The sequence below is a fragment of the Mustelus asterias genome, chromosome 4, assembly GCF_964213995.1.
Source record: "Mustelus asterias chromosome 4, sMusAst1.hap1.1, whole genome shotgun sequence".
NCBI classification, from domain to species: Eukaryota; Metazoa; Chordata; class Chondrichthyes; order Carcharhiniformes; family Triakidae; genus Mustelus; species Mustelus asterias.
The window spans coordinates 145003129-145028970 of NC_135804.1; the positions used below are offsets into that span (position 1 = coordinate 145003129).

At 44.2% G+C, this 25842-nt stretch overlaps 1 protein-coding gene across 1 annotated transcript; it reads right to left on the reverse strand.

The window, feature by feature from the left end:
• Window positions 1–305: 305 nt before the first annotated feature.
• LOC144493046 (tumor necrosis factor ligand superfamily member 13B-like) lies at window positions 306–25041 on the reverse strand. Its single transcript, XM_078211882.1, has 6 exons — window positions 24696–25041; window positions 21979–22114; window positions 15415–15471; window positions 12341–12453; window positions 6676–6826; window positions 306–3135 (listed from the first exon to the last, which is right to left on the reverse strand). Exons 1-6 carry the CDS (start codon window positions 24939–24941, stop codon window positions 3020–3022), a joined length of 819 nt encoding a protein of 272 aa, XP_078068008.1. The 5' UTR covers window positions 24942–25041; the 3' UTR covers window positions 306–3019.
• Window positions 25042–25842: the final 801 nt, after the last annotated feature.

A 25842-nucleotide genomic window follows, 5' to 3' on the forward strand; every position in this document is an offset into this window, starting at 1 on the left:
TTCCTTGCCCTTTTCCCCATCTGTTGCATGATTAGTTGGTGTCTCATTAGGAGCTCTGGAAGCTTGTCTGGTTGAATATAAACTGTTTATTACGCATATCTCCAAAAAATAGCCCTATCTAGGGATTATCTTCTTGCAGATTTCTCTCAGACTCTATCCACACACAAATTCATAGAATCAAAATTCATAGAATCCTACAGTGCAGAAGGAGGCCATTCGGCCCATCGAGTCTGCATCGACCACAATCCCACCCAGGCCCTATCCCCATAACCCCAGGCATTTATGCTAGCTAGTCCCCCTGACACTAAGGAGCAATTTAGCATGGCCAATCCACCTAACCCGCACATCTTTGGGCTGTGGAAGGAAACTGGAGCACCCGGCGGAAATCCACACAGACACAAGGAGGTGTCTGTAACCACTGTGCCACCATGCTGCCCAAAGACAACATCCCTAGTCAGTGGGCAGGAAGCAAAAAGCAAACCTTTCACCACTGCTTTTTGCTTCCTGTTACTGAGCAAGTTTTGTACCTCTGTTGTTATTGTCCCTTTTATCCCATGAACTATAACTTTGCTCATGAGTCTGTGGTGCAGCGCTGTATCAAATACCTTTTGGAATTCCACATATACCACATCAACAGCATCACCCTCATCAATCCTCTCTGTTACCTCATGAAAACATTCAAGCAAGCTATTTGCCCTTATCACATCCATGACAGCTTCCCTTAATTAATCTATATTTGCCCAAGTGATTATTAGTTTTGCCTCAAATTATTATTTCTAAAAGCTTCCCCACCACTGAGGTTAAACTGAGAGGCTTGTATTTGCAGGCTTTATTTTTACAGCCCTTTTTTTGAAGAAGGTGTAATATTTGCTATTCTCCAGTCCTCTGGCACCATCCCTGAGTCTACGGAAGATTGGAAAATTATGTCTAGTGCCTCTACAATTTCACTGTCACTTCCCTCAGTGTCCTTGGATGTATCCCATCTAGTCCAGGTACTTTATCAACTTTAAGTACAGACAGTCTATCCAATACCTCCTCCTTTTCAAGTTTAGACCCTTCGAGTGTCTGAACTCTTTCACCAAGACCAGTACAGCACTTTTTTTCTTGAGATTCATTTTTATCCAGGCCCCTGCCTCCATGTGTAAATCCCCTTTTTGATCCCTAATTGGCCCTACGCCCCATTTTACTACTTACATGCCTATCAAAAGCATCTTAGGGAGGAAAGAGAGGTAGAACATTTGAGGGAGGGTATTTTAGAGTTTAGGGCCTTGGCAGCAAAAGGCACTGTCAATAATGGTGGAATAACTAAAACAGAGAATGAGCAGGAGGCCAAAATTAGACGAGTACAGAGTTGTAGGAGTGTCAGGATTAGGGAGCAGTGAGGCCATGGAGGGATTTGAATGAGAATTTTAAAATGGAGACATTGCTTAACTGGGAGCTAATGTGGGTCAGTGAGCAGAGGTGTGGTGTGTGAAAGGGACGAGGTGCTAACTAGGATACGGGCAGCAGAGTTTTGGATGAACTCAAGTTTATGGAGGGTGGATGTTGGGAGACCGGACAAGAAAGTGTTGGAATCGTCAAGCCAAGAAGTAACAAGGTCACGGATAAGAGTTTCAGCAACAGATGAGCTGAGGCAAGGGTGGATTTGGGAAATGTAACGGAGTTGGAATGAGGCAGTCTTGGTGGTGGCGTGGATGTACAATCAGAAACTAATTCTGAGGTCAAATATGACTCAAACTCAGGTTCAGCTTCAGATAGTTGCCAGGGAGAAAGGTGAGTCAGTGACTCGGAAAGAGAGATTGGGACTGACTTTGGTCTTCTCAATACTTGGTGGAACTTTCTGCTCATCCAGTACTGGCTATTGGTCACATATCTTAATGACATTACTTTATTTTTATGTTCATGTTTATTTACTTATTAGTCACAAGTAGGCTTACATTAACACTGCAATGAAGTTACTCTTAAAATCCCCTAGTCGCCACACTCCGACGTCTGTTCGGGTACACGGAGGGAGAATTTAGCATGGCCAATGCATCTAACCAACACAAATTTTGAACTGTGGTAGGAAACTGGAGCACCCGCAGGAAACCCATGCTGGCACAGGGAGAACGTGCAAACTTCACACAGACAGTGATCCAAGGCCGGAATTGAACCCGGGTCCCTGGCGCTGTGAGGCAGCAGTGCTAACCCCAAAAGTGAATCTTGGGCTTCCTTTGAGCCGGAATTGAACCAGCGACCTAAGAATGTCAGTTTGAATCATCTATAGTTCTCCGCTTTACCAGCTGAGCTATGGTACTGATGTAAATTGTATCAAAACACCTCACCGTATCATGTGTGTCAGGCAGCGTTTTGACTCACATGACGCACAGGTTTTCTGGATCCCTTGGTCCCCATGTAAAACATTGGTAATTTTCCTGGAAATTTTACCCGTGCAAAATATAAAGTAAGTTTTCTGAGAAGAGACCAAAGGAGAGATGCTTAGCCTGAAGAAAGGTCTGTTTCTCCGTAAAGATCCCATTGGGTCTATCAGCTCTCGCTGACATATAACACAGTGGAGTAACCCCAGGAGGATTCACTGTTGTGTCCATTATGCACTTGTTTTACAGTACATGATCGCAATGTAGTCTTGATGTTGCAAAGGCCTCGAGAGAAGTCACATGCAAAGCTCTGGGAATCTGGTGACATTGGCAAGTGAGGTTTATGAAAGCAATAACAATTTATTTTTCAGACAGTGAAAACAGAAGACTTGTCACATGTGAGACAAGAGGTCCTGGAGCTGCATTAGGTTCCATCGAAAGCAAAATTGTAAAGTAACTTAGCAAGTGAATGGCAACTGCAGATCTTAGTCCCACAAGCGCTTCAGAGCCTGCGTTGGCGTCAGGTAAATCCACCCTCTTGATTAATGTTGCTGATGTCTTTTGATTGCATTTTGGAGATCAGCGGAGATATATTAGGTGAACTGTGTCTCAGGTAAAATAATCCCACTCTTGGACAGTCGTCGTGTCCTCAAACAGTTGCTTCATACTAATTGTATGGCACCAAAAAATGTTGAATCTTTTTCCATGGAGATGTTAGCATTGGGTCGGGATGGTAACAGGAGTTCCAACTCATCTTCTTGATCAAGCTTCACAATTCCTAAACCAGAAAGACACAGTTGACAAACGAATGAAACTTATTCCAGTTAGCTCATAACAAGATGGTTGACAATGGTCTTTATGAAGGACTGCCTTTCTAAATGGATCTTACCTGAGCTGATTTATCCTGATTGCACTGACAAAGTGTATTCATCAGCTGGTGTATGTTTAAGTAAATTTAAATTTGTATGGAAATTAAGTGAGTAACAAGCTGTAATCTGAACGTGGGACTGGATATTCATGATACCGGTCAGGACCAAACAAAGGTGGGATCAGAAAAGAATATGGCCACCGAGAGGGGCGGCCTCCATTCTGCCCTCGCTCATTTTCACCAGCCTCGGGAAGGGAGCAGATCCCAAAATCTTCCAATTTTCATGGAGGAGTATAGCAGCTGTTGGGTTTTACACCAGATAGATGGAGGCATGAATCATGGTGTGGATGCAGGGGGCACTTAGAAGGAAAGTGAAATAGTTTTGCCTTCTTTCCGGTCCATCATGAAATGCTGAGTTGTGACCATATTCAGTAAGGTGACAGTGCTGTGATTAGAAGATATAACTAATCATTATCATAGAAATCATAGAAACCCTACAGTGCAGAAGGAGGCCATTCGGCCCATCGAGTCTGCACCGACCACAATCCCACCCTGGCCCTACCTCCACATATTTTACCTATTAATCCCTCTAACCTACGCATCCCAGGACTCTAAGGGGCAATTTTGTTTTTAACCTGGCCAATCAACCTAACCCGCACATCTTTGGACTGTGGGAGGAAACCGGAGCACCCGGAGGAAACCCACGCAGACACGAGGAGAATGTGCAAACTCCACACAGACAGTGACCCGAGCCGGGAATCGAACCCGGGACCCTGGAGCTGTGAAGCAGCAGTGCTAACCGCTGTGCTACCGTGCCGCCCAGTGTGTTTGCCAGATTGTTACTTCTGCCAACTGGCAAACTGTGAGGATCAACATTGTAAATGTCTTCAGATGAGTTTAAAAAAAATTAATCTCATAGATAAAATGGTAGGATCTATTTCACATGATTATGTCTAACAAAAACAAAAAATGCTGGAAAATCTCAGCAGGTTTGACAACATCTATAGAGAGAGAACAGAGCCAATGTTTCTCTTTGGCTCTATTCTCCCTCTACAGATGCTGTCAAACCTTCTGAGATTTTCCAACATTTTCTGTTTTTGTTTCAGATTCCAGCATCCGCAGTATTTTGCTTTTATGATAATATCTAATTGTTTATAATGTTTTCCCACTGATTTTATGTATTTAGTCTGGACATCAATTGAGATAGCAGTTCTGAAGTCTTTCTGTTAACTCAAGGAGTTTTATGGGCTCTGACTGCAATCCAACAGCCTAATCAGTTTATGAGTGCTTGCTTTTGTTTATACAACTGGTTTGAAGAATCTGTTTACTCAGGGAGTTTCAATGAGTAATTCAATGGCTTCCAAATGTTATAATAGGGTATGTGAGTTCTGTTCAAAAAGTGGGAGTGAGGGTGAGAGGGTGAAGGCGTCGGGTGAGTGGGTGAGTGGAGTTAGTGAATATGAGGGTGGAAGAGATTGAGGTGGTTGGGTTAGGAGTGGGATTGAAACTGGTCGTAAATTGCAGTTATGTGTAGATGAGCCATTGACTACATTGGGAGAACTGGGTCAATTTATCATCATGGTCTGTAACCTTCGTCGTCCTGGACTTCCCCGGAGCGGAGAAGCTACAAGGTCTTCTCCGGAGCCTTCAACATGTCATCGATGAAGATGAACGTCTCGCCAAGGCCATCCCCACACCCCCACTTCTAGCCTTCAAACAACCGCACAACCTCAAACAGACAATTGTCCGCAGCAAACTACCAGCCTTCAGGAGAACAGTGACCATGACACCACACAACCCTGCCACAGCAACCTCTGCAAGACGTGCCGGATCATCGACACAGATGCCATCATCTCACGTGAGAACAGCAGCCACCAGGTACATGGTACATACTCTTGCGACTCGGCCAACGTTGTCTACCTGATACGCTGCAGGAAAGGATGTCCCGAAGCATGGTACATTGGAGAGACCATGCAGACGCTATGACAATGGCCGACAATCACCAGGCAGGAGTGTTCCCTTCCAGTCGGGGAACACTTCAGCAGTCACGGGCATTCAGCCTCTGATCTTCGAGTAAGCGTTCTCCAAGGCGGCCTTCATGACACACGACAACGCAGAATCGCTGAGCAGAGACTGATAGCCAAGTTCTGCACACATGAGAATGGCCTCAACTGGGATCTTGGGTTCATGTTACACTATCTGTAACCCCCACGACTTGCCTGGGCTTGCAAAATCTCACTAACTGTCCTGGCTGAAGACAATACACATCTCTTTAACCTGTGCTTGGCCCTCGCTCCACTCACATTGTCTGTATCTTTAAGACTTGATTACCTGTAAAGACTCGCATTCCAACCATTATCTTGTAAATTGAGTTTGTGTCTATATATGCCCTGTTTGTGAACGCAACTCCTCACTCACCTGAAGAAGGATCGGGACTCCGAAAGCTTGTGCTACCAAATAAACCTGTTGCACTTTAACCTGGTGTTGTGAGACTTCTTACATTGTGGGTCATCAGATCTTTCACATCTTCATTGTCATCAAGGTTAGAGATGAAACTTTTGTTGAATGTGAAAAGTAGAATAACACTGGATAAAAGCAAATTACTGCGGATGCTGGAATTTGAAACCAAAAGAGAAAATGCTGGGAAATCTCAGCAGGTCTGGCAGCATCTGTAAGGAGAGAAAAGAGCTGACGTTTCGAGTCCAGATGACCCTTTGTCAAAGCTCAATTGTTTATGAACAAAGAACAAAGAACAATACAGCACAGGAACTGGCCCTTCGGCCCTCCAAGCCCACGCCGCTCCCTGGTCCAAACTAGACCATTCTTTTGTATCCCTCCATTCCCACTCCGTTCATGTGGCTATCTAGATAAGTCTTAAATGTTCCCAGTGTATCCGCCTCCACCACCTTGCCCCGGCAGTGCATTCCAGGCCCCCACCACCCTCTGTGTAAAATACGTCCGTCTGATATCCGTGTTAAACCTCCCCCCCTCACCTTGAACCTATGACCCCTCGTGAACGTCACCACCGATCTGGGAAAAAGCTTCCCACCGTTCACCCTATCTATGCCTTTCATAATTTTATGCACCTCTATTAGGCCACCCCTCATCCTCCGTCTTTCCAGTGAGAACAACCCCAGTTTACCCAATCTCTCCTCATAACTAAGCCCTTCCATACCAGGCAACATCCTGGTAAACCTCCTCGGCACTCTCTCTAAAGCCTCCACGTCCTTCCGGTAGTGTGGCGACCAGAACTGGGCTTTGACATGCTTTGACAAAGGGTCATCTGGACTTGGAGGCAACTGTGTGAAGCCAGGAATTAATCACTTTTCTATTTCCTGCTCTTGTTAGTGTACAGTTTAGTCAATCATGTGTTCTTCCTCAGCATTCCAGCAAGTTATATTTAGCTTTTAAGGATATTGTAGTACACATTGTGTATGGTTCTGATCTTACCAGCAGTGAAGCAGGTATTACTGGCTGTGTTGTTTGGCATGTTTTGAATGCAGCGAAATAGCGTCGTTATACGTCGCTCATTCCCAACCACATTAGCCTTCCTCCTCTGGACTACATGGCCCATGGCCATGCAGTTATCATAATACAGAACCTGTAAAATGAGCAGTCATTAGAAATAGAATGAAGAAATGATACATACATTGCTAGATTGAAGTAACAGACTTATGGATTCTCATTGTAGTTGGTGTAGAACATACTAAATACAGAATCATATGTTTTTATTTCCAGACATGAACCATCACTTTGTGTCATCAGAGATGTTCAAATATGCAAAGAACAAAGAAAATTACAGCACAGGAACAGGCTCTTCAGCCCTCCAAACCTGCACCGACCATGCTGCCCGTCTGAACTAAATCCCCCTACCCTTCCGGTTACCATATCCCTCTATTCCCATCCTATTCATGTATTTGTCCAGATGCCCCTTAAAAGTCACTATCGTATCTGCTTCCACTATGTCCCCTGGCAGCGAGTTCCAGACACCCACTACCCTCTGTGTAAAACATTTGCCTCGTACATCTCCTTTGAACCTTGCCCCTCACACCTTAAACCTGTGCCCCCTAGTAATTGACTCTTCCACCCTGGGAAAAAGCTTCTGACTACCCACTCTGTCCATGCCCCTCATAATCTTGTCGACGCCCCTCAGTGAGAACAAACTAAGTTTCTCCAACCTCTCCTCACAGCTAATGCCCTCCATAGCAGGCAACATCTTGGTAAATCTTCTCTGTACCCTCTTCAAAGTCTCCACATCCTTCTGGTAGTGCGGTGAATTGAACACTATATTCCAAGTGCGGCCTAACTGAGGTTCTAAGGTTCTATAAAGCTGCATGCTGTGGCATGTTGAAAAAATAAACAGTTTGATGTTTTAAAATCCTTCTATGGAATTGACTGTTGGGAGAATTAGGATTCATGTTTTTTATGGTGGTTGGTAGCTGTGGCAATACTGATGTCCTATGCTTCAAGGCACTGTCACTAATTGGATCTGTTGGGGTTGTTGCTAATTACAATGGGTGTTAACTACAGTAGGCAGGGGTTAGGAATCGCTCATTGCAACAGGTCGAGCTGTTGTTTGTTCTTTACAATTGGAATGATTCAAAGGTTGCCACCATACTTATGACTGGATCGTTAATGAGAATGGTTGTCGTTTGTTAATTAGAGTGAGGTTAGGGCTTTGTTGATTATTGGAATAAAGACAGGTTGCTAATCAGGACAATGGAGTTGGTAGTTGCTAATTTGAGAGGGTCGAGTTAGTGGTTAAAGTGGGTAAAGATCGGGGTTAATTAGAGTAGTTGGGGAAGGGCATTAGTTGAAGTCGGGTGGGTTGGGATTTGTTCATTAGGTGGGCTGGGTTTGCTGATTGAAAACATTATTAATTGAAGGTGTTTTCAATTTCCATTCAAAGAGCCCATTGTTACAAAAAAAATACAAATCAGTTTCGTTACTGCAGCTTGAAGTCAGAAGCTGTATTATTAAGTTTAACTTCATTCATTAGTGTCACAAGTAGGCTTACATTAACACTGCAATGAAGTTACTGTGGAAATCCCCTAATTGCCACACTCCGGCACCTGCTCGGGTACACTGAGGGAGAATTTAGCACGGCCAATGCACCGAACCTACAGATCTTTCGAACAATAATTGAGCTGAATAGATAACATGATTGAATGTGCATGTTTTTTGTATGTCTTGTGTATCAGAATTTATTTCCAAATTGAATGTTGTAAGTTCTTGCTAGGGGCAAAATCAGAATGCACGATATCAAGTTGTTGCGATTGCAGAATACTAACCAACACTGAGAGCTGTTCATACATGCCATATTATTCACTTTCATTCTGAGTAAGTAGAAAGTGCATCAGGGCATCTCTTGACTTAGCCGTATTTCTTCAAATATGGGTTAGTGAAAAATAAACCATCCGTGACATCATTGGAGAAACTAATAGGAAGAAACCCAACAGACAATATGATCTAAACTATCTATTGATAAATGTGCTTCTTCAAGCTGCCTATCTTGTTATTTTTACACCCTTGTTTAATTACTGGTGTTAGCCAGCATAGTTGGTCTTGAATTCCTCAAGCCATTTTCCTGGGCTGGGACTTTCTGCTCGCATTGGACGGGTTCAGCGACGGGAGCAGAAAATCCCGCTATTCAACCTCAGGAGCCTCAGTATAATACATCTGCATCTCACTATTGGGCCCATAGCCCAGAACTGTACACCACCCCATCAAAAAATCCATCCAGGCGACGTACTGCCTTAACAGCATGAATCATGATTGGCTTCAAAAGGTGTGCACCCAGTGATCACCCCTCCGAGGCAGCTCAGAGGTGAGCACAGTGCTCATAGAGCAGCTCCGCATATTCAGGGGTTGACTCGGGGGTTCCGGCCTGACTCGGGGGTGACCAGGCTTGAATCAGGATGGAACTCAATTGCTGACTGCCCTGGTGTGTCTCTACCATTGGCCAACAGGGCAAATAACTGTATCCCCTTAGAGAGTTAGCAACGGCACACTGCACGAGAGAACGCTCCAAATCCTTGGCTGTGTGCTAAGGTGCATATTGCACTTAATTTTTACACCAGTGGCTCCTTCCAGGGCTCCACAGGAGACCTATGCAGGATTTCACCTCCTCCGCACACACCAGGAGCTGATGGACACAATCTTCCCAATGGTACACAACTTTGTCCATTTTGACTGGGATCAGACAAGCAGGGATGCAAGAGCGATGGTCTTTTTGCAAGTACCTGGCTTTTCACAGGCACAGGGTGCCATCGACTGCACTCACGTGGTCCTCAGCTCTCCAGGGTATCAATCAGTGAACTATGTGAACCACAAGGACTTCCACTCACAAAACATTCAGCTGGTCTGTGGCCACACCAAATACATATTGCAGCTGTGTGCTCAATTCCCAGGGAATATTCGTGACTCCTACATTCTGAGCCACTCTCAGATCCCCGACATGGTTTAGGGTCCACAGAGGTTGCAGGGATGGCTCCTCAAGGATAATGGCTAGGCACTGAGGAGGTGGCTGGTGACACCTGTGTGGAGGCCACAGAGTGCAGCTGAGACTAATTACAATGAGGCTCTTGCTGCAACTCGCACTTTGGTGGAGCAGACCATAGGGATAGTGAAGATGAGGCTCCAATTGCCTGGGTCGGTCGAGTGGAGCCCTGCAGTACAACCTGCTGAGGGTGTCATGCATTGTGGGTGCTTGCTGCACCCTGCACAACCTGGCACTACAACAGGTAGAGAAACTGCCGGAGGAGGAGATGGAGGGGGGAGCATGCTTCTTCTGATGTTGCTGAAGGGAACGAGAATGAGGAGCTCCTCAAGGGAGAGAATGTCAGCCATGAGGCGATGGAGATGTCCAGATGAGACCAAGAAGCTCGGGATATGCTCATTGCCACTGGAGTCAAGGAGGGGGATGGGGGCACCTGATGAAGACATCCCATTATTTTCACATGCTTCTATGAGCATTGCTCTCCTGTCTGACTGATGGCTGCACACAGCCTCAGTGATAGGCTCCTGTCATGGGGAGCGAGCAGTTTCTCATCATTCCTACATTCCAGGAGGATGATGATGACTTGAAGTACGGACAGTGCTTGGATCCCCACAGAGCTTCTGTGAATGTCTGACTCCTGTGTGGCTGATGGACAGCTCACTAGGATCAGATCATGGAGATACAGTGGGGAAAGTTTCAACTCTCCTGATCTTATTACATCCTTCAAGGGTTGTACCCTGCAGAAGGAGGGATGTGTGTGTGTGTGTACGTGTGTGTACGTCTGTGTGTGTGTGGGGGGTGGTGGGGTGTCTCTCTCTCTGTCCATGACCAAGTATCTGCCTATCTCTCTGTCCATGACCAATGGCTTAACTCTCTATCCATAGCCAAGGATCTGCCTATTTCTCTGTCCCTCTCGAAAGATTTGCCTCTCTTTCTGTTCATGACCAAGGGCCTGAGTCTCTGTCCATAGCCAACGCCCTGCCCCTCTCTTTTTTTTTCTAAAGGGCCTGCCCCTGTCACTACTAAGGCTTCCTTCTGTTCAGCTCCCTGGGCATTGAGCTTTCCTTTGCTTTGGATTGGTCCAGTTTGGACTCCTTGAGAAATATCCCCAGGCAGCAAGATGTGAATATGGCGTCGACTGTGCTGCAAAATTGAATATGGGATGTTCCTACCACCTGGGAATGCTCAGTTGACTTTGGGTTTGACATGCTTTTCAAGCTTTGCAAGAAACACATTGTAAAAAGGGCATTTTAAACTTTCAGGGACTGATACTACTATTGCATTTCAATAGTGTATTTGCTATATTCTGGTTTGTTTTGCTGTGTGTAGGTATCATTAAACCTTTAACTAAGTCAATTGGCCTGTGTGCAATTATCTAAAAACTTAATATTTGCTGTCATTGGGAAGAGGAAAGACGACACTGTGGCTATCCCACGTGATTTCCAGTATTTGATGCTGGAATTAAAAGGTAATTATTAATCCGGGGCACACTATCCAAGCAATGGCATGTGTAAGATTGAAGATTTCAAATGGTTAGCAGCTGCCAATTTCAGCTGGATGTACTCCCAGAGCTTTTATCATATGACCTCTTGCCTCCAGCTTTCCTGCCCAATCAAAACGTTTTCCGTCTGCGACATTTTTGTAACGAACAAACAAAAAAGTTCAAAGGGGATGAAGAAGAAGACCTCTTTGTGACATTATGGTATTTATTCTCTCGGATTGCTCACAATATCCAGGAAATTGATATCTAATCTCTGGGGGCCTCCTGAAGGGTTATCTATTCTCCACTTATGGAGGCATTTATTTTATTTATTCTTTCAAGGAATGTAGGCGTTGTTGGTGATGCCAACATTTGTTTTCCATCACTAATTGTCCTTGAACTGAGTGACTTGCACTGGCCAGTTCAGAGTCAAACCACGTTGCTGTGCGATCTGGAGTCACATGTAGGCCAGATCAAGTAAGGATGGCAGATTTCCTTCCCTAAAGGGAATTAATGAATCAGATGGGTTTTTATGATAATTGACAATGGTTTCATGGTCAGTATTTCTTAGATTAGCATTTAATTCTCAATTTTGTTAATTCAATGCACATTCCACCAGTGGTTGTGGTAGGATTTGAACCCATGCTCCCAGATCATTCGTCTGGGTCTCTGGATTATTAGGCCAGTGACTCCACTACGCCACTGTCTCCCCGTAAATCACAATGAATGTATCAGGAAAGTGCTGGGATGTGATGAAAAACTTTTTTCAACCCAGTGGGTGGTGACGGTTTAGACTGTCTGGGAGAGTAATGGAGGCGGGTTGCCTCACATCGTTTAAAAAGTATTTGGATGAGCATTTGGCACATCATAACATTCAAGGCTACGGGCCAAGTGCTGGTACATGGGATTAGGTGGGAGATCAGCTGTTTCACATGGGTCAGTGCAGACTCAATGGGCTGAAGGGCCTCTTCTGTGCTGTATGATTCTATGAAAGTCCAAATGGGAAAATTCAACTTAAGCAAACATAGTCTGTAATCACATTTATGAATTTGGTACACAGCAAGTTACTAAAAAACTAACTTCCCGATTTGTCCAGCGATTCCCGTTCTATTATGTGTTGTTTGGTTGGTTCTTACCTGACTGTACACAGCATAATAGCCACTTTCTTTCACAACTATTTTATTGCAAACTGCCTCCAATGCCTCACCCCTCGTTGAAGCCACAATCCAAGGAATGAAGGTTGAATCATCTGCCGATATAACATTGATGTAGCAATGAAGAGTGCTTCGACACAGCAAGAACACTATGCAGTTATGAGGATGTTACAGCTACGATAACTGGACTGACATGCACTGGCTGAGTTAAACCAGCATCAATGTGAAAATAAAGCACAATGAATACACAAATATTTTCTAAGAATTTGCATTCATGGTTATATTAGTGGTTTATTTCAACAGTTTGAAATACTGGATTCAGTAACCAATCTTCTAAACTTTGTATTTCTCTCCACCCCAGTATGCTTCACTTCATTCTTAAATAATGCATGCAGGTGTTGTTTATGAATTGAGGAAACAAAAATGAATTTTACCGCCCCACTCGCCATGGGAATCGGAGCGGGTGAGGGACGGACAATGGGAAGGCCCGTTGACCTTGGGTGGGATTTTATGGTTTTGGGACGAGTGAGGCCATAAAATCCCACCCGTAATCTCTGCCAAACAGTGTTACTGGCCAAAGAAGAGATGAGGAAGACTGGTTGGGCACATGAGTGATGCACTATCAATTGAGTCAAGACTAGTTGTGAGCAAGACAAATAGGCTTTTATTAGCAAGAACTTGGAGCCATCCCTGTCGGTGATCTGGTCTGAACTGAAGGCAAGGGGGAGGAGCCACCGCCTTTATACCCGGACCAGGAGGAGGAGACTTGGGCGGAACCGACAGGGATGTGCCACATATACAGGTACTGAGAAATACTAACTACGGTGGTTAACCACTACAGATAACAGATAACAGTGGTTTACCACAATGAAACTTAATGGAGAAGCAACCTCCAGTTTCCATCCCACCCTATATGGCTTGCTGGTATATTTTGAAAACTATTAAATCTCTCTGATATATTGCATTGATATGTCCAATTTGCATAACCAGATCTGGCAGTAAAAATTAAAATAGGTCTTTGAACTTTAACTTGATTACAATGTTAATCGACAGTAAAAATGTAAGTAAACGCCAACTGTTAGTACAAGATTGGTTGGGAAACAGCTTTGCCTGATTATCATTGGGGATCGAAGAGCATTAATTGCAGAGCATTCTTGTGAGGTGAATCTGGTGGGTAAAGTCTATGTCATAAATATGCCTCACTGTCAACTGAGTTTGGAAACTAGGGGCAGGCAACCTCTCTGTTAGCCACAGAAGATCCGTTTATGCTTTTAAGCCAGGTGAAGGCACTGTGATGGATTGCCAATTGATTGTGACATCAAGGGCACAGATGTATGTTCACACCCCTATCTTTTACACCTTGTGTTACTGATCTTAAAAGCATTGGTGTGAGGATCACCGATCTATTCATTTTTAAAAAAAATGAAACTGCCTAAAGCTGAGTGAATGTAGAGGAGGAAAGTGAAACAAAAATGATAAGATTAGGCTGGGGGGAATTATTTTCAACTTTGAGACTATTGTCTATTAGGACCTGCAAGGGAAGGAAATGCTCAGCTAGCATCTTCCACTCTAAAGCCACTTGAGTATCTTGGAAAACTATGCTATTAAAAAACTCCACCCTCTGCAATTTCTCCCTAAATCCAGGAACCTCTCCATGCCCCTGTCTCTGCGTATGAACATCCTTAAAACTTTACAATCAAATTTGTCATTCTTCTTAATCTTCCTTTCTTCTTAGCATCCTTTTTTTTTATACCTTTGTGAAGTGTCTTGGGGTAGTTTTCCGTGTTAAATGTGCCTCATAAACATAGATGTGTTGATTGCCACCAAAATAAAATATATTTTCAAGGCCTTGTCTCCTGTTCCAAATCTTTCATATTGTTATGTATGTCCCTTTAAGGGAACAGGTCATGTGACCTGGGATGTGGGGTGGGCTAGTTGGGAACTGCCCTGAGTGGGTAGTAAACATTTGGAGTGTGAAGCGAGTAGTGAATAAAGGACTGTCTCAGCAGGTCTGACAGCATCTGTGGGGAGAGAATAGAGCTAATGTTTCAAGTCTAGATGACCTTTCGTCAGAGCTAAAGTTTATTTATTAGTCACAAGTAGGCTTACATTAACACTGCAATGAAGTTACTGTGAAAATCCCCTAGTCACCACACTCCGATGCCTGTTCGGGTACACTGAGGGAGAATTTAACATGGCCAATGCACCTAACCTGCACATTTTTCGGATTGTGGGAGGAAACCGGAGCACCCGGAGGAAACCCATGCAGACACGGGGAGAATGTACAAATTCCACACAGACAGTGACCCAAGCCGAGAATTGAACCCAGGTCCCTGGCGCTCTGAGGCAGCAGTGCTAACCACTGTATCACCAAAGGGTCAGCTCTGATGAAGGGTCATCTAGACTCGAAACGTTATTTGCTACCAAATAAACCTGTTGGACTTTAACCTGGTGTTGTGAGACTTCTTACTGTGCTTACCCCAGTCCAACGCCGGCATCTCCACATCTATTCTCTCCTCACAGACACTGTCAGACCTGCTGAGATTTTCCAGCATTTCCTGTTTTTGTTTCAGATTCCAGCATCCGCAGTGTTTTGCTTTTATATTCGAATAAAGACCTGACGCCTGGCTGTGGGATAGTTCTTGAGGAGACACCTCAGTACGAGGAAATTTAACACATATCAATCTTGTACTCCTGTCTGTTAAATGTGAATTGGGGCCACCACTGAGAGGACAGGAAAGTAAGTTGGTAGCAAATAAGCAGAAACTTCCAGAAAACCTTAACAATCACCTTGCTCTATGTTTCAAGAAGAAAATGATATTTGGGAGGAAGTAATGCCTGAAATGCGTAAAACAAGATGCGAGCTATTATAATAAGTGAAAAGGCAGAATGAGAGAAGTTAAATAAGTTAGAGAAGCTCAAAGTACCAGGGGTTAATATATGATATTCAGGGGATCTTGAAGGAAATGGGTCAAAAAAATAGAAGAGATCTTAGAAGTTATATTTCAGGATTTTATATAATATTTACAGCATCAAAACAGACTCTGGTGAATTACCTTGCTGAATAACGCTTCTCTGAGCATTAGGAATCAGCTGGAGGAATGATAGCTGTTCTATAAAGAAAAGATTGGTTAATATTCCATTAATTGCAATTTATTATCACACTCTTCACTGATAAATGATTAACATGAATGCTTCGATTTAAATTGTAGATTTTGGTTCCCTTTTTGTTACAATGATGTAATGCAATGTTAATTGATCCAACCACTCCACACCCAGGGGCTCCAACAAAGCCTCCTCCTGGTTTACAATCTACCAAGGATTGACATGACATTCAAACAACACCTTCAAGCGTTAACAGAAATGCAGCTATGATCCAAGCTATAGCTATTCTTCACTATTATGTTGTCACCAAGCCCTTCAGCAAAAGAAGCTATCTCGCCATCTCTCCCCCCTTGTCCTACTATTCTCTCCCCTTTAATAAGGGTCTCTCTCTGCTCTCATCTGCAGTCGATTATCTCCCCTTCCCTCAAGACCTTAGGTCCCATACACAACTCCCGCTGCTCATTCCATGCATAGTTAGAGCACTGTGTCACATTGGTGTGCTGGAGTCCATGCAAGCATATGAATGAAGCAATTATACCTGGAAAAGGTATTACTTCATGGAATAAAAGGGACAGTGTCAACATGGATAGAAAATTGATTGAGTGACAGGAAGCAGAGTAATGGTTAACAAATGTTTCTCAGTCTGGAGGAAGATAAGTATTCGAGTTCTCCTGAGGTCAGCATTGGGATCCTTGCTTTTCCTGATATATATTAATGACCTAGACCTTGGTGTACAGGAAACAATTTCAGGATTTGCAGATGATACAAAACTTGGGAGCATTGAAAACTGTGAGGGGGCTAGTGTATCACTTCAAAAGGACACAGGCAGATTGGTGGAATGGGCGGATAGGTGGCAGATGGAGTTCAATGCGGAGAAATGTGATGTGATACATTTTGGAAGGAAGAACATAGGGAGGAACATAAAGAGGACAGTTTTAAAGGGGGCGCAGGAGCAGAGGGACCTGGGTGTACATGTACATAAGTCATTAAAGGTGGCAGGAGAAAGCATTTAATAAAGCACACAGTATTATTAACTAACTATTAATAGGGACTGAGTATAAGAGCAGAGAGGTTATGTTGCTCTTGTATGAGACATCAGTTAGACCTCAGCTGGAGTATTGCATACAATTCTCAGCACCGCATTTTACGAAGAATGTGACAACATTGGAGAGAGTGCAGAAGAGATTGACATAAGTGGTTCCAGGATTGAGAAACTTAAGTTATGAAGCCAGAGTAGAGATGTTGGAATTATTTTCCTTGCTCGGAGAAGGGAAGGCTGAGAGGAGATTTGATAGAGGTATTCAAAATCTTCAGGGATCTGGACAGACCGGATAGGGAGAAATACTCAGGTAAGGACCGGGAACGAGAGGGGACAGATTTTGAAATAATTGTCATAGGAAGTAAAAGCGATATGAGGAAAAGCTTTTTCACACAACGAGTGGTTTATGTCTGGAAAGCACTGCCTGGACCTGTGGTGGAGGCAGATTCCACCAAGGCTTTCAAGAGAAAATTAAATAATTATTTGAAAAGAAACAATCTGCAGGATTACAGACAGAAGCAGGAGAATTAAGGGCACTTGTTGAAATACTCATTCAGAGAGCCAGTGCAGAAGTGATGGCCCGAATGGCCTCCTTTTGCACATTAAAAATTCTGTGAAAGGATAATAGTAGCCTTTAAATTTAGCCTTACCCTGGCAACTTTTTGTTGAAGGAATTACGTCCTTGACATTCACATTTGTTCCCATCTGCTTTGCATCATCTTGGAGATGTTACTGACAGTTCCACAACATACTCTGACAGGAAACCAACAGACCAACTTACACTGCACCTAATTTTATTTTTCAAAGGAAATGAGAATTGCTTTGGCTGCTGATTCTCCATTCACCTGAGTTGCGGTACTGAGCAAAGAAATAGAACTGGAGGGAAGGGCAGAGAGGGAAGGGGTGGGGGCCGCCTTTGAGGTATGAATACCTGGGAGGACAGATTTTCAGCTGGTCCTGTTGGACTGAACAGATGGACCTGATCAACATTCTTTTATTTCGGTTTCCCAGCCTCAGTGAGAGGCTGGCTGGCCAGTGGGAGGGTAGGCATTGGCATCATGCTGCAATTGGAGAGAGGAGAAAGGAGAGAAGGATTGGAAAGGCCAAGGTTGTCTGGGATGTGTGAGAAGATCAGAGGAAAGATTCGGGCCCAGGTCAGGTATGAAACAGTAGGCTGATGGAAGCACAGAGGATTGATCAATGGCTGAAGTTGAGGGTGAGCTGAGGCCTTGTGGAGGAGGTTGGAAGGGCCAGTGTGAGGGGGTGGGGTGAGGGTGGAGCTGATGGGTCTGGGAAGGGGTGTATGTGTGGGAAGGTCAGAAGAAGGTTTGGGGTTTGACCAATCATGGTGGTATTTATGAAGCATGTAAATTGGATCCAGCATTAAGTGAAAAGGCACCTACCTCCCGGATCCAGAAAGCCTTGGGCCCAGCTGTTAGCTTTCCTGAGGCCCAGAAGCCTTGTATAGCCAGAATTAAATGGTGGTAAATAAGAGGCTTGCAGACTTATTTAAATTCCCAATCCACCTCCTGGAAGGTTGCCTGACCATGCATTTGTTGTATGTTTGTTGGAACTTTCCAGATGCAAGTATGACTATTTCCGACCATGCATTTTAGCTTTGAGAAAGGGTCATCCGGACTCGAAACGTCAGCCCTTTTCTCTCCTTATAGATGCTGCCAGACCTGCTGAGATTTTCCAGCATTTTCTCTTTTGGCTGCCTGACCCCTGTCCCACCTCCATGATGTTTCTAGTGGCTTTTGCTACCAAATAAACCTGTTGGACTTTAACCTGGTGTTGTGAGACTTCTTACTGTGTTTACCCCAGTCCAACGCCAGCATCTCCACATCATGTCCACCTCCATGAAACATGGAAGCGGGTGGGTTGGGATTCAGGCTTTGGAAATTTTATCATCCCATCTAACCCAAAACCACGTGATTTTAGGGCCATAAGTTTTCCCCATTCTATCAAAATATCTTTAAAGTTTAGACTGAGATTTGGATGTCGATATACCTCAGCTTGCTTCTTAATCACATGTCATGGATCATAGAAACCCTACAGTGCAGAAGGAGACCATTCGGCCCATCGCGTCTGCACCGACAACAATCCCACCCCAGGCCCTATCCCCACAACCCCACACATTTACCCCGTTAATCCCTCTAACCTACACATCCTGGGACACTAAGGGGCAATTTAGCATGGCCAATCAACCTCACCAGCGCATCTTTGGACTGTGGGAGGAAACCAGAGCACCCGGAGGAAATCCACGCAAACACAGGGAGAATGTACAAATTCCACACAGACAGTGACCCAAGCTGGGAATCGAATCCGGGTCCCTGGAGTTGTGAGGCAGCAGTGCTAACCACCGTGCCACCGTGCCACCCACTGATGTGAATGCATCATCAGGCTGGCTTTTGTTGTAAGTTTGTTGAAACTTTCCAGATGCAAGTATGACTATTTCCAGTTGTATGAAAGCGTTGCTGGCTCCATTATGGGTAGGTACATGAAACCTGAAGCCATTACGATAGAATATGCATGGACAACCTTAAGATATCCCATTCTTCACATATGAACATTGATCGTGAGTGAGTGAGGGACAGACAGCGGAATCCAGCTAAGAATATAAGGAATAGGAGCGGATGCAGACCAGAAGGTCCCTCAAGTCTGCTCTGCCTTCCACACAACCATGGCAGATGTTCTGCCTCAACTTTCCTGCCCACTCCCCATATCCTTTGATTCCCTTAGGGATGTGAGATTTAACTATTCCAACCTTGAATATATGCAATAATGGAACATCCACGACCCTCTGAGGTAAAGAATTCCAAGGATTCTCACAACCAGAAATTAAGACATTTCTCCTCATCTCAGTCCTAAATTATTGATCCCTTATCCTGAAGCTGTGCTCCCATATTCTAGATTCCCCAGCCGGGGAAAACAATGTCTCAGTGTTTATCTTGTCAAGCCCCTTCAGAATTTTGTATGCTTCAATAAGATCGCCTCTCATTCTTCCAGAGTTGAGAGTATAGGCCCAATATGCTCAGTCTTTCATCATCAGACAGCACTGTCATCCCGGGGTCCAATCCAGTGAACCTCAGTAGGCAAGCACACATCCAGGGCTCTACTCTCTCTCCACATATGCTGTCAGACCTGCTGAGATTTTCCAGCAATTTTCTGATTTGGTCCAAGTAGATGTCCCTGGACATGGAACAAGAACAGGGAATCTAATTGATTTTCCCAGCCTGGGGGCATTGAAGCTAATGTTCAACTACTTTTCAGGATAAACTCACCAGAGACTAGGAATTTTCTTTATGGTTCAATAGCACAATATGCAAAGCATTTGAAAAAACAAGAGTTTTCACATGTATTGCCCTTCTAATGCAATAAAGCTTCTCCATATACTTCCTAGAGGTGTTATCAAACAAAATTTGACACCAATTTGCATAAGGAGATCATAGAAATCCTGCAGTGCAGAAAGAGGCCGTTCAGCCCATCGAGTCTGCACCGACCGCAATCCCACCCAGGCCCCACTCCCATAACCCCACATATTTACCCTGGTAATCCCCCTAACACTCGGGTTAATTAAGCATGGCCAATCAACCTAACCACCACATCTTTGGGGATGTTAGGCCAGATGACAAAAATGTGCTCAAAGAGCTTGGTTTTCAGCAGAATCTTAAAGGAGGGAAGAGTGGGAGAGAGAAAGGCAAGTTGAGGGAGGGGATTCCAGATCATAGACCTTGGCAACTGAAGGCACAGCTGCCAGGGATGGAGAAACTAAAATAGGCAATGCTCATGAGGCCAAAATCAGAGGAGCATAGATTAACTTGGATTGCAGGGCTGAAGGAGATTACAGACATAGGGAGGGGTCAGGGGCATAGGGTACTGGAAAGCAAGGATGAGAATTTGAAGTTTAACTGGTTGACAATGTTGATCAGAGAGCGCAGGCATGCTGGGTGAATGGCGTTTAATGTGACGCAGGCGACAGGGAGCACGGTTTTGGATGAGTTTAGGATTCTTGGAGGGTAGAAACTGAGCTAGATAAAGTTTAACATTTTATAAGTAACTTCTGGGTGGTTACTGGCAGCTTTTGATACTTAGGACAAATTTATAACTTCTGTCACAGAATATTTATATTCAATGAGAGGATGCTATATGGGAACAGCCCTGATGTCAACATGCCTTTCCACAGTAACTTCATTGCAGTGTTAATGTAAGCCTATAGAACCATAGAAAATTACAGCTCAGAAACAGGCCTTTTGGCCCTTCTTGTCTGTGCCGAACCATTTTTTGCCTAGTCCCACTGACCTGCACTTGGACCATATCCCTCCACACCCCTCTCATCCATGAACCCGTCCAAGTTTTTCTTAAATGTTAAAAGTGACCCCGCATTTACCACTTTATCCGGCAGCTCATTCCACACTCCCACCACTCTCTGCGTGAAGAAGCCCCCCCTAATATTCCCTTTAAACTTTTCTCCCTTCACCCTTAACCCATGCCCTCTGGTTTTTTTCTCCCCTAGCCTCAGCGGAAAAAGCCTGCTTGCATTCACTCTATCTATACCCATCAAAATCTTATTCATCTCTATCAAATCTCCCCTCAATCTTCTACGCTCCAGGGAATAAAGTCCCTACTTGTGACACTAATAAATAAACTTTAAACTTCTGTCTTGCCTTCCCTCCATGTGGGGAAATACCTAACTATAGCTTTGCATTTCCCTCTGAAAACATCAGCTGAGATCAGGAACTGAGCTGGTGGGGAAAGTTGTGATGCTGTGAGCTGAATTCCTCAGTGGGCCGGGATCAACAGCAGGCAGGATGAAGCTAAGTATAGCCCCACTGTCTGACATGTCGGTTCCCCCACTCCACCCTACTCGTGGACCAGCTGCCCGAAGGCAGGGTGGCAGTGGGTGGCAGCAGGGCCACCTGCCTGCATGTGGTGGGTTACTGTCATGGTTCATTCAGAGCCTATTGCAGCCAATTGAAGGAGGCCAGCTGAGATCTTCAGGTCCAAACCCCAGGTTCCCACAGAAGGTGAAAGCTAGTGCACAGGTGCCTGAAGTTTGCCTCCCAGTGGCAGACCCAGGGGCGAGAGTGCAGTGCTCCAGGCAGGCTTGGAACTCCACCCTGCCCACCCTGGTGCAGGAGTAGTTGCAGGTCGTCATTTGGAGGAGCTCCCCCTAAACCCCCCTCTCCCCCACCACCCCCCACACACACACATCCCTACCCCCAACACAGTGATAGCCTTGCTGAGCGATCCATTTGTTAATAGAGGTTTAAAAATGCCAGAGAGATGGTACCTCCATTCTGAAGCCCTTGCCCTTTGTTGCATCCTCCTGCTCCTTTCAAGCTGGGATACCTCTGATTTACCCTCCAGCTGCCACCCATAGTTAGACAACAAGCCTGTCTCAGAGTTTGAATATGCTGAAATCCTCACCGTTCTTGGGTTCATTTTGAATGTAATTTTATAATCCATCACTTACTTTCACAGGATCTTATATCTCTCCTTTTCCTTGAGATGCTCCTGACTTCATAGTTCTTCTCTTTCAGTCCAGTTAACTGTTCTTTTATTTGGAATTTGGCATTATTATTATTTTTTAGATTTTCAGACAGCTTTTCCTGAGGAGAATTGTAAACAAAATGTGTCTTGAAACATTTTTTCCTTTGTTTTTTCTCCTGTCCCCCAGAATCAAGAGCAGATTCTTGTTATTGTTTAGTTCCACAGATTGCGACAGTCCTTTAATTCCTTATCCCAGTTGTCATTATTCCTGCATTATGTCTACACTAGAAATCATAGTAACCCTACAGTGCAGGAGGAGGCCATTCAGCCCATCGTATCTGCACCGACAACTATCCCACCCAGGCCCTATCCCCGTAATACCACATATTTACTCCACTAATCCCTCTAACATTTGCATCCCAGGACACTAAGGAGAAATTTATCATGGCCAATGCACCTAACCCGCACATGGAGGAAACTCACGCAGACATGAGGAGAACATGCAGATCCACACAGACAGTGACCCAAGCCAGGAATCCAATGAGTTGAATGCCAGCACACTCCTCTACAATGGGCATCATGGAGCTGTTCTTAATCTGGCCAATGCCCAGCACATGCACTTCCCAAGGAGCCACAAAATGGAAATCAGGAACAGGAAACTTAGGCGACTTTTTCCTCTGCAGTTCAGGGTTGTGGAGACCAATTGTAAGCCAAACAGCTAATTCCATAGAATCCCTAAAGCGTAGGAAGAGGCCATTCAGCCCATTGAGTCTACACTGACACTAAGAGGATACAAAGATTTTGTCTAAGGCCTCAGTAATTTCTTCCAATTTCTAATCTGTACATCTTTGAACCGTGGGAGGAAACCCACGCAGACACAGGGAGAACGTGCAACCTCCACACAGGCAATCACCTGAGACCAGAATTGAGCCTGGATCTCTGGAGGAGGCCGTGCGAACCATTGTGCCACCGTGCCACCTATTAAAGCACATTGAATTTACAAGGATGTTACCAGACTCAAGGGACTGAGTTTCAGGGAGAGATTGGACAGGCTAGGACTTTTTTCTTTGGAGCATGGGAGACTGAGGGGTGAACTTATAGAGGTGTATAAAATCATGAGAGGCATGGATAGGGTGAATGCACTCAGTCTTTTTCCCAGGGTTGGGGAATCGAGAACTAGAGGGCATAGATTTAAGTTAAGAGGGGAAAGAATTAATGGGAACCTGAGGAGCAACATTTTTACACAGAGGGTGGTATGTATGTGTAATGAACTGCTGGAGGAAGTGGTAGGGAAGTGGCAAGGACATTGACAACATTTAAAAGGCTTTTGGACAGATACTGGGTTTGGAGAGTTTTATAGGGATATGGGCCAAATGCAGGCAAATGGGACTAGCTTAGATAAGCATTTTGGTCAGCATGGACCAGTTTGGGCCGAAGGACCTGTCTCTGTGCCATAGATTTTATGATTCTATGATGCTTCCTTATGGTTCAGTTCCATGTTGACATTGCTTTGCTACATTATTGGGGAAGCTCTCGAGAATGTATTTGCTTTTCCCCTTTTTGTCCCTTACCACAATATGCAATGTTCTCTATCCGAAAGAATGTTGACCTGCGCTTATTGTGATGGCATCTGATGCTCACTCGTGCAGTCTTCCAAGCCTCTGCCAATGCCCCTTTACAACTATCAGCTAAAAGATACATGAGAATGACAGTCTCACTCTTTCTTCCCTGCATCTGGGAGAGAAGAGTCAACTAGTAGCAAGGGAGAAATCTATACCTGACATGATTCAATAGCACTTTGTCTTGCCATCTAATTAATTTAGCGCTGCCATGGTTATGTGTGGCAGGTCATTTGGAGCATGATGTTTTATCTCTGGGATTTGAATTTCAATCTGGTCCATGCTAATGCAACAAAAACTATCCCCCAAGTTTCAATTTCTTGAGGTGTGAGTCCCTAATATAAAGGGACGGCACGGTGGCACAGTGGTTACAGTGCTGCCTCACAGTGCCAGGCACCTGGGTTCGATTCCCAGCTTGGGTCACTGTCTGTGTGGAATTTTGCACATTCTCCCCGTGTCTGCATGGGTTTCCTCCGGGTGCTCCAGTTCCTCCCACAGTCCCACAGGTTAGGTGGATTGGCCATCGTAAATTGCTCCTTAGTGTAAGGGGGACTAGCTAGGGTAAATACATGGGTGTGATTGTGGTTGGTGCAGACTCGATGGGCCGAATGGCCTCCTTCTGCACTGTAGGATTCTATAATTCTATAAAACTGTCCCCAGATGTTTGGACTAGATTAGCAGATACACTCATAAACTGGTGCAAAGGGGAGAAGTTTGCTTTTGACATTGGGGTTTGGTCACGTTACAGGGGAACAGTGGAATAAATTCTTAATATGATCTGCACCATGGTTCATTGGGCAATAGAGGAAGTTATATTTGTAACTTTAAGAATGGGGTAAAAATTTTAAAAAGTTACAGAAAAGGTATAACCTACAAGTAACCTAATTTTATCTCTGCCAAAGAGCTCCCTCAATGAAAATACCTTCAATTTGTTAGAATGACCAATTTCTTAGCTTCAGCAACACTAAGTTGGTGAGGGGGGAGAGAAGGCATAATGGAAGGAGTGACCTACAACTGGGTACAAGACAACACCTTGAGAAATGCTTTGCAGATGAGAGATCTGGTGGAAATCTTTCCTTACCGTTTCTCTTTCGTATTCCACTGAATCATCCGCAAGATTTATTCTTGCCCTCTTGTTAAAAGCATCGAGCTGTTTGTGGACTTTTGCCAGTTCACTCCGGACGTCACTTATTCGCTGCAGCAAAATAACCAGCAGTGACAAACAGCACAAAACAGCCAAGAAAAGAACAACAAAAGTCCCAACTAGCCCTCTCGAAGTGGATCTGCTCCTTGAGTCCGGTAATTTAACCCAACACCTGGATTGCATTGTTAATAGTGAAATATTTATTTTAGTCCAAATCACTCTGGTACAATTCTTTAGCTCAAACAGAGGAAGTTCACATGACAGAAGACGCTATTTTGAAATGGGAACAGGAAATTGCATATCTATGCAAATATTTGCATAATTACAGTTTTTTGTTCAAAGGGCGTTACTAATTTCTTGTCTGCAAATCAAAACATAGGCAACGTCAATTGACCGTAAATATGTCACTTAATAAATTTTCTCCGTGAAATTTTCCCTTGTTTATTTAACTGGCAGCAACTTCTCAATTCTCTCAACCCTCAGTTCAGTGACATTCCTTCCAGTCAATGAACAGAATGATAGCAAGGAAGCTTTGATTGTTTGTTGACTAGTTGACAGATTGTAATGTGCTTTTAGGAAAGTTACATTAGGTTTTCAGGTGATACATTTTTGAAAATTCACTCCCAGAATTTGGACTTTGTTGGCAAGACTGACACTTATTGTCCATCCCTAGTTGCCCTTGAGAAAGTGATGATGCGTCTCTTCAACGCTGGAGCTCTGTGGTGAAGGTCTTCCCACACTTTGGTTAGTGATATAGTGACCTGGGAAAAGGTGCAGGCTACAAAAATAACTCAGCTCCAAGAACTTTTATTTGCTCAGATGAGCTTATTTATGGACCTTGCTCTATTTAGTTTAGAGTAGTGTAGACTTATGATAACATCTGATAGGTCTACAAAAGGATTGAAGGGCTGGATAGTATCTTTTTTGACCGAATAACCCAGTTTAATATATTGAGGAAGGCAAGACAACATGGATGGGATTCACCCAAAAAAATTCCAAATGCCGAATTTGTGTAAAAACTTGAGTAAATCCCCATTTTTTTCAGTGGGATTTTCAAAATGGATCTCCCACAGTCTGTGCATCA